At 37.4% G+C, this 10,401-nt stretch overlaps 1 protein-coding gene across 1 annotated transcript; it reads right to left on the reverse strand.

The window, feature by feature from the left end:
* Window positions 1-7,475: 7,475 nt before the first annotated feature.
* LOC100676136 (keratin-associated protein 24-1) lies at window positions 7,476-8,772 on the reverse strand (the record flags this gene model as incomplete). The annotated part of the gene is made up of 1 exon (XM_010590436.3): window positions 7,476-8,772. A coding segment is annotated over one exon (822 nt), but the record flags the coding sequence as incomplete, so codon positions are not given.
* Between the last annotated feature and the right edge of the window lie 1,629 nt (window positions 8,773-10,401).

Below are 10,401 nucleotides of genomic sequence, written 5' to 3' on the forward strand. Positions count from 1 at the left end.
CTCATTGCTGTTGTATAGAAACTTAACTGATTTTTGTTTCTTTACCTTCTACCTTGCAAATTTGCTGAATTCCTCTATTAGCTCTAGAAGTTTTTGTGTGGACGTTTTTGGGATTTCTATATCATACCATTTTTTTTTTTTTTATCATCTGCAAATAGATATGTTTACTTATTTGTTTCCAATCTGGATACCTTTTATTTCTTTTTCTTGTCTTATTGCTCTGGCTAGGACTTTTAATACTACATTGAATAGAAGTGGTGTGATTGGACACCCTTGTCTTGTTCCTGGTTTCAAAGGAAAAGCTCTGTCTTTCTCCTTTAAGTATAATGTTGGCTGTTGGCTTTTCCTATATGCCCTGAATTATACTGAGGACGTTCCCTTCGATTTTAATCTTCATTAAGGTTTTCATCAGGAAAGGTAAAGGATTTTATCAAATGCTTTTTCTGCACCCTTAGAGATGATCATTTGGCTCCTTTTCTTTGTTCTGTTGATGTGGCATATTATGTTGATTTATTTTCTTATGATGAATCATCCCTGCATTCCTGGAATAAAGCCTACTTAGTCATGGTATGTAACTCTTTTAATATGCTGTTTGATTCTGTTTGCTAGTATTTTGTTGAGGGTTTTTTGTATCTATGTTCAAAACAGATATTGATCTGTAGTTTCTTTTCTTCTGGTGGTGTTGTCTGGTTTGGGTATCAGGGTTATGTTTGTTTCATAGAATTAATTAGGGTGTATTCCTTCCTTCTCTGTCTTTTAGAAGAGTGTAAATAGTATTGGTGTCAATTCTTCTCTAAATATTTGGTGGAACTCCCCAGTGAAGGCATCTGGTCCAGGACTTTGCTTTTTTTGGGAGGTTTCTCATCACTGATTTGATTTCTTTACTTGTTATGGGTCTGTTGAGACTTTCTATTTCCTCTTGAGTAACTTTGAGTAGGTTATATGCTTCTAAGAATGCTCCACAGGGTTTTCAATGGCTGGTCTTTCAGAAGTAGATCACCAGGTCTTTCTTCTAAGGTGCCTGTGGGTGAGCATGAACCTCCAACCTTTTGGTTGGCAGCTGAGCATGTTAACTGTTTGCGTCACCCAGGGACTAGGAACCATAATTTCAGTAGATGCTGGAGTAGGTAGAAATTTTAGCATAGGTAGTACAGTGTTGGTGGTTATGAATAAAAATATAGTTACACATTTTAGCATTCTTTCATGATATTGGGAGTGACAATATAGTTAATTGAACTGTGAGGTGAGACCACTGCTTTTCAAGGGCCACGTGGTAGGTGAGATGCATTTTCCTTCAGCAAGTCATATGTTAGGGAAGTACTTTGATACTGTGAAGTTTGATAGACTTCAAAGTACAAGACACAAGAAATTGGAAGAAAAAGAAGTTGAAAAACTTATTAAGGTTTACACTGGGCTCAGATATTCTGTAGGTTTAATATAGCAGCCAGAAAATGGAGTACATGAAAGAAGGGTTCAAAAAGACATTAGCCAAGAATACAATTTCGTGACAGTAGACAAAAACAAATGTGAAAATTATGCAGCATATTAAATCCTTGGATCACATGCCAAATTTAGTAGCTTTATCAACTCTTTAAACTTCATTATAAAGTAAATTATTGGCCATCTAAATGTAAGCTGCCAAGTAGATGAAATTAAAACAGCCTTTAATCTCTCATGAAGTAGATCGAGCATCACATAAATTCCAGGTTAGCGTTTAGTTTGAATTACAGCATTTAGGGCAGTAGATGTACAGGCGACCTCATTGTATTCTTTCTCTGCTGTGTATGAAAGAGAAGAGGGGAGACAGAAGAAAGCTTGAATGCTTTCTTTGGATTTTTAAATTTTTTACAGCTGTAGAGAGCAATATTTTAAATCTGTATTTTTTCCCCCCAAAACAAATGAAAATTGACCCTCTCCTTTTAGTTGGAAGTCAGCTGTGCAGTGAAATTGGGAAAAAAAGTTTTTTCATTTGTAGATTTTCAGGTACAATTTTAAGAACTCATCCAGCTTCCAATAATTAGCTGTCATCAGAGCTTGAACATAGTGTGTTATTTATTGAGCATATTCTTTATGCAACTGAAATTGAACAGCACAGACTTGTAAGAATCTTCACATTCTATGGTTTCCCAGGAGGCAATGGTTAAGTGCTGGACTGCTAGCTGAAAGGCTGGCAGTTTGAACCTGCTCAGATATGTCTTGGAAGAAAAACAAGAAAGACGTGGCCAAATGCCTCTGACACTTTACAGCCTTGAAAACTGTTCGGACGTAGCTCTGCTCTGACATACATGGAGTCACCATGAATTGGAATTGACTGGAGGGCAACTAACAACAATAATAGCGATGTGGTAGAGAGGACTGGTGCCAGGTTCACTTTGCTAGTCAACATTCTCATTAATAGTAGCGTGGAGGAGGTTATTGCGATTTACTATGTCATAGTATGGGAACAAGTTTACTTCTCACTACCATTTTCTCTTGTTTTAAATTTTAGTTACATAAATAATCAACGTACCACTGTTAACTAAAAATCCCTTTGACCATGACCAATTCCCATTCCCAAAAGTAAACATTTTTCACTAGTGTTTTTTTTCTATCTGTATACATGTATCTTTATAACACATAGAGAAATGTTTTGTCTCTTTGCATGTGTGTGGTTTTATGTAAAATATGTCATCCTTTATATGTCATATTTCAGATATCTTGTATTTTTCTTTTTTCTTTAATAATATTTCTTATCATATAAATTTGTCACTCCTTTTAATTCTTCTACAGTATTTATTCCTATGACCGCATTGTAATTTAATTTACCATCTCTCACTGAAGGATTTTTCCATTGTTTCCAATTTTTCAGAATGACAGACAATGCTGAAATGAATATTGTAAAAGTTGAATGAATGTTTCTGCAGTCGAGACATTGAGAAGTAAAGTACCTGTTCACACTGTGCGTGCATATTAAATATTCACTTATATAGTGACTGTGCCAAATTCCAGCCTCACCTGGAATGTATAAGAACACATTTTTAAGTTGAAATAAAAGCTTAAAAATATTTGTCAATCTGATGGTGAAAAATAATATCAAGTATTGATAATTTGTATTGCCATAATTATTAATTAGGGCTTGGGGATCAAAATAACACAGGAGATCACATGATAGAATTTTGGATGTCCAAAACTTATTCATTGGAAATACCTTTTTACAACGACTTAAACAGTGAAAATGTGGACCTCACCTGATGGAATACACTGGAATCAAATTGACTACATCTGTAGAAAGAGATGATGGAGAAGCACAACATAATCAGTCAGAACAAGGCCTAAGGTCAAACGTGAAACAGACCCTTGATTGATCATATGCAAGTTCGATTTGGAGATGAAGAAAATTAGAACAAGTCTAAGAGAGCCAAAGGACAATCTTGAGTATATCCCACTTAGAATTTAGAGACCATCTCAAGAATAGATTTGATACATTGAACACCAATGACCAAAGACCAGACAAATTGTTGGATGACATCAAGGACATCACACATGAAGGAAGCAAAAGGTTGTTAAAAAAACAGGAAAACAAACAAACAAACAAAAAGACCAAAATGGATGTCAGAAGAGACTTTGAAACTTGCTTTTGAATGTAGAATTGCTAAAGTGAAAGGAAGAAATGATGAACTAAAAGAGCTGAACAGAAGATTTCAAAGGGTGGCTGAAGAAGACAAAGTAAAGTATTAGAATGAAATATGCAAAGACCTGGAGTAAGAAAACCAAAAGGGAAGAACAAGTTGAAAGAACTGGAAAAAACAAAAAAAATCCAAGCCCCAAGGATTCTAAGGGCAAAAATTGATAAGACACAGGAAGCATTAAAAGAAGATGGAAGGAATACACAGAGTCACTGTAAAAAAGAGAATTGATCAGCACTGTACCATTTCAGGAGATATCATACAATCAAGAACCAATTGTACTGAAGGAAGAAGGTCAAGCTGCGCTGAAGGCATTGGCAAAAAACAAGTCTCCAAGAACAAGTGAAAGCAACACTGGAAGCACTTACTTGCCTATGCTAAGAAATCTGGAAGACAGCTATCTGGCTGCCTATCTGACTGGAAGAGATCCATATTTATGCCTATTCCAAGAAATGTGATCCAACAGAATGCAGAAATTATTAAACAATATCATTAGTACCACATGCAAGTAAAAAAAACAAAAATGCTGAAGATAATTCAAAAACAGTCGAAGCAGTAGATTGATAGGGAACTGCCAGAGAGTCAAGCTAGATTCAGAAGAGGATGTGGGACAAGGAATATCATTGCTGATGTCAGATGGGTCTTGACTGGAAGCAGAAAATACCAGAAAAGTGTTTACCTGTGTTTTACTGACTATACAAAGGCATTCGACTGTGTGGATCATAACAAATTATGAATAACATTGAGAAGAACGGGAAGTCCAGAACACTTGTTGTGCTCATGAGGAACCTGTGCATAGACCAAGAGGTAGTCATTTGAATAGAACAAGGAGATACTGCAAGGTTTAAATCAAGAAAGGTGTGTGTCAAGGGTTTAGCCTTTCACCATACTTATTCGATCTGTATGCTGAGCAAATAATCAAAGAAGCTGGACTATGTGAAGAAGAACAGGGCACCAGGATCAGCGGAAGACTCATTAACAATCCTTGATTTGCAAATGACACACCCCTGCTTGCTGAAAGTGAAGAGGACTTGAAGCACTTACTGATGAAGATCAAAGGCTACAGCCTTCAGTATGGATTATGCCCAACATAAAGAAAACAAAAATCCTTTCAACTGGACCAATAAGCAATATTATGATAAATAGAGAAAATACTGGAGTTGTCAAGGATTTCTTCTTAGTTAGATCCATAATCAATCCCATGGAAGTAGCAGTCAAGAAATCAAACCGCATATTGCATATGGGCAAATCTGCTGCAGAAGATCTATTTAAAGTGTTGAAAAGCAAATGTGTCATCCTGAGGAGTAAAGAGCAACTGACCCAAGCCATGGTATTTTCAGTTGCCTCATATGCATTAGAAAGCTGGGCAGTGAATAAAGAAGATGGAAGAAGAATTAATGCCTTTGAATTATGATGTTGGCTAAGAATATTTATTATACCATGGATTGCCAGAAGAACAAAAGAATCTGTCTTGGAAATAGTGCCAGAATGTTCCTTAGAAGCAAGGATGGTGGGGCTTCATCTCACATACTTTGGGCATTTTATCAGTAGGGACAAGACCCTGGAGAAGGACATCATGCTTGGTAAAGTAGAGGGTCAAGGAAAAAAAGGAAGACCCTCAATGAGATGGATTGACATAGTGGCTACAACAATGAGCTCAAACATGACTGCGCAGGACTGGGCAGTGTTTCCTTCTGTATGCAGCATAGCTATGAATCGAAACTGACTCAAACAGAACCCAATAACAACAACAAATTACTAAACAGAGAAACTTTTCATACATTCATTGACTACTTGTATTTCCCTTTTGAATAATTGCCCACTCAAACTCTTTATTTTTCTACTGAGTCCTTTGTTCTCTTTTTATTTGTAGCAGTTCTCATAATGATGGACAGTAATTTCATTTGACACCTTCTACATATTTTCTCTCAGTTTTGCTTTATTTTTCATCTCTTCACAAGATACCTTCTATTATCAAGATCTTTTATTTTTTACATAAAACCGTATTTATAAATCTTTTATTCTGTAACTATTGCTTTTTTTTTGTTTCTTTTTTAAGAAGGTGCCCTAACCAAGATCTTTAATATAATGTTTGACCTTTTTCCCCCAATTTTTCACGGCTGATTTGATATTTGCTTCATTGTGGTTAATCTAACCTGCACCTCTTTTTAAATTATCTATCACCCCCATTCCTAGTCCCATCATTGCATATTTGTACTCTAGTCACCCTATCTTCGGACATCACTCAAATGTCATTTTTTCACGCAAGTTTTTTTCCTCATTCTTCCAGTTAGAAATAATCTTCTTTCCTTCCTCTGATGCTCTTGTATTATGTTTAGAATGATTCAGAGAGTATTATATTTGTTTCAGTATATTACTCCCCAGTATAGTTTTTGAGAGCAAGTTCTATAAATTTTGATATTCCCCAAAAGTCTCATTCAATGCCTCAAAGAATAGGTCTTCCATTAAAGTCTGTCAAGTGGATGTACATGTGTTTAGTCTGGACAACTGAATACTCAGCTGGGATTCATGGTAATTATTTTTAAATACTTGAACTCTTGTACTATATTAGAGGCATTTAACTGGTTCTACATGATCAGTGGGTGGCTGTGAAGGGCAATCACATATTTCTCAATATAAAAAGAAATTTTCTACAAATACAATTCTCTGAAAATTCAGTGAATTCACACCAGAGTGACTTGGTTGTCCCTAGACATGGTCAAGAAGCATCCCTGCATTAATGTTCCTTCTATATGACTTTGATATACAAAGTAGGACCAGTGAATGAATAAATGAAATGCCATTCACACTGCCATGCTTAGTGGGTTTTAATTTTACACATTGACTAGTGATATTGGTGATACGTTCCCACCCTGTCAGTTTCTACTTGCACCCATTTCTGGTGGCCACTTCATTTGACTTTAGACATGATTTGCTTTTTATTTACAAGAATAGTTAGGGTGGATGTTGTTTTTACCATTGAGGTAGATGGTTTCTATTCCTGGATGAGACCTTTATAAGGGTTGAAAAACTTTCTCGGGGGTTCACTGTTAAGACAATTTCAAAGCCCAAACCTTATTTACAAAACCAATGAGTATACATACTGTGCAGGAAAATATACACATATTCAATACTTCATATTCTTTTTATTAAGTTGATTTTTCATAAATATTTTCCCTAAATTTCCTATGTCAACGTCAATCACAGATACTCAAAGGAAGATACTGTTTAATGTATCTTTAAGGTGTTTTAAAAGCAGAACAAAACAAATAAAAACCCTATGACTTTATATTCTAACTTCTTGATACTTTTAATCTAGACTATAACCTAAATGGCAAGAAATTAGCCTTTTAACAAGTTTGTGCATATTCCCATGACACTGATAAACTTTTACTTAATGTGAAAAAATACATAATGAAAACCATGAATTGCAGATAAAAATGTGTTTGTTAACTATGAACTGGAATATTTTCAGAAAGCAATAATTCAGCAGGGAAGGATTATAGAAACATCCTGATCATCTAATATCTCCAACCAATGAGTCTATAAAAGCATTTTGTTACCGTTTCAACAAATAATTTTTGTGCTTCTGCTTCTCTTGGGGTTTTCTCCTAGGCCTTGAGAAGAGGCTGCATACCAGTCAATTCTATGTTTTACGGTTTCTTTGGAAGAGAAGATTTGCCGAAGGTCTTCTGTTTGAGCTAGCCAGCTGTCGTTGGTTGCACGTCCTTATAATCAGTCAGTAGGGAAAGGATGGAAGAGCTCAACTCGGTACGTTTAAAGGAATGCCATTTCTTAGTTCCTCTGCAAGGTGCTAGTTAGGCAATCCACAAAGGCATTGTGGAAAGCAAAACCATCTCTGAAAGACTGTGCTAGAATCAACAGTCAAACCAAGGAGACACCACTTCATCAAGGAAAGATAGGTTATAATCGTGCTGGCAGGCAAAAGACAGTGTCTGCTAGGTAAGAAAGCTAATGATGGTTGTATTTGGTTTGGAATCTCTTCAGGGAATCCATCTTAGTCAGCCTCAGAAATAATCATACTATCTTCAGAATTGGCCTTCAACATAAACAAATCAACAGAGCAACAAAAAGAGAAAATGAACAAACAAAAAAATTAGCAGGGGTAAAAGTTGTAGTGAATAAGCTGGAAGTTGTATTTGAAATTAATCTAACAGCATTCTTAAGACATGTAAAGTGATTCAGCAGAAAATTAGAGAAGGTAACTACTTAGTACAATATGCCTTCATTGGGCAATTTCCAACTGCTATAAATGCTTAGATGATCAATAGCAACTCCAAGGTCTGATACTACTGCACAAATACCTCAGAGGTGGAAAAGTACTGGGTATACAGCTCAGAGACCTATAATTTCTAGGTAAAAAGCTCAGTGGTGGGCAGCTCACGGGCCTGGAACTCAGATATTGGCAATTTCTTGTTAAATAGCTTTGGGGTTGGCAGCTGCTGGCAATATAATATGATGGTGAGAAGCCATTGGGGATGAAACCAAGATTTTGGAAGCTTCTATCCCCCAAGCTACCGAGGCTGTAGTAGTTTATGGGTCGGTGGCTCTTGGATAAGCAGTTAAATTGCGCAAAGTTGTTGGAGTCATTGCAAAGGGTCTGACAACCTTTAGATGCATGTCGGGTGGGTGCGTAGCAAGTGGATACATACCCCTTCGTCCGAGGGCATGGGGTGCAGCTGGGGCTGGATCCACAGTTGGTAATTTCAGAGGCACTTTGTACTTTGCCCAGTGAGGGAGAGTTGCAGGGCCCAGAGGCATTTGATGGTTCGCAACTTGCGGCGCAGGTCTTGGGCTCACAGCTCAGGGGTTCGCAGCTGGGGACTTCACAGTAGGACTCCTGGCAGTTATCCAGAAGCCAGATATTTCCTTGGTAGCTACTGGGCAAGCAGAGTCCAAAGGTAGGACTTACATCATTGGAGCAAAGAGTGACAGAAGGAGTCAGGGGGGTGTAACAGTGAGTTCTGCAGGGTGTAGCATGGCAGACCCCAGAGTAGCCCAGAACAGACATGGAGCCTGAGTTGTTGCTCAGTGGTGGCCACGAAGGTATAGGAAGGAGAACTTTATATATCTTCACTGGTAGGTGTCAGCAGCCTCTCCAGACTCTCTTCCTTCTCACTTCCTGGGACAATAATAGGGTAACATCTCATTAGTGTGTTTAGCCACAGCTGGTGATGTCTTTACACTCATATAAAAAAAATTTTTATTTTGATTCTTCAAAGTACATATACTCGCCACTTTGACCATCACCCATTCATGGGCTGTAGACCATAACTTCAGCAAATAGTGATTTTAATGTTAATAGGCAAACTCTCATCTGCCAATCAGTGGCTAACAACAATTTATGTGTCCATGGGTTCCTGCAGTATGTTTATTAAAAGGTTAACAAGTGTGCAAAGGAAGCAAACAACCTGTACTTTTCCACTCTTTAAACCAAAACATACCAATTGCCATCGAGTCAACGGCATGTATGCAGAGCAGAACTGCTCCATAGGGTTTTCAAGACTGTGACCCTACAGAAGCAGATTGCCAGGCCTTTCTTCTAAGGTGCCCGGGGGTGGACTTGAACTGTCAACATTTCAGTTAGTAGTTGAGCACTTAACTGCACCACCTAGGGCCTCCTTCCACTCTTTAGACTACTGCAAAATACTGCAGGCTTGATCCTGTACAGATAGCCCCTGACGTACAATGTATTTGAGTTGCAACGAACCGCACTTTACGACCTTCTGGTTTTTTCTTGGTACATCTTATCATGCACAGTGGTCAAGAGCTTGGCTGCTAACCAAAAGGTTGGCAGTTTGAATCCACCACTCGCTCCTTGGAAACCCTATGGGGCAGTTCTACTCTGTCGTATAGGGGTGCCATGAGTTGGAATCAACTCGACGGCAATGGTTTTTGGTCTGGTATCATTAGTAATATGTACTACATACAATGTTGAAATATATCTGTGAGTTCATATGTAATGTTTCCAACCCCCAAAGACAAATGGAGATCAGATTCATAAAGATATGGATAATAAAAGACAATAATAATGAAAACTAAAAAACAAATGAGGCATTTGACTTATAGAACCTACTTAGAACGGACCCATCAGAACAGAGCCCTGTTTTGAGTTGGGGACTACCTGTACTTTGAAATAAGCCAAATGGCTCAGCTGTCTCAACATTATTGATCAAAAGGAAGTGTTACTAAGAGAAAGAATTGGTTCCCAAAGACAGGTGCTATATTCACGCCTGTACCAGGCCACGTCCAGGTGACAACTTCTCATCTGATGTGTTTGAGGCACTTTATCTGGGAGACTCATGACAATCCCTGAGAGACTCACTGACCTGCACAAGGCTAAAAATAAACTTGTCCCCATGGGTCAGTGGTTGCCAAGCAACTAAGAATTCTATGAGACCCTGTTTGTAAAGAGTTTCTCTAATATATAATATCAAGGAAGGCACAATATTTTAAGATTCTGTTTCCCTGATTAACTAAGATTCTACATTCCATTGCCTCGGTTGTAAATTCCATTTGCTGTGAAATCTATAACATTTTTCTCCAAATAAGTCTTTCTTGTTCTTGATTTGGTTTCTCCTGCACACAAATGTTATTTCACCACTGTATTGAAGAATATGGTTATTTTGGGTTTATCCCCACAAAAAATAATGACTAGTCTAAAAATTTTATTTGAATAACCTGTATAGTTGTTATGGGTACTGTACATATTAAA

This window comes from Loxodonta africana, chromosome 20 (assembly GCF_030014295.1).
Source record: "Loxodonta africana isolate mLoxAfr1 chromosome 20, mLoxAfr1.hap2, whole genome shotgun sequence".
Classification (NCBI taxonomy): domain Eukaryota; kingdom Metazoa; phylum Chordata; class Mammalia; order Proboscidea; family Elephantidae; genus Loxodonta; species Loxodonta africana.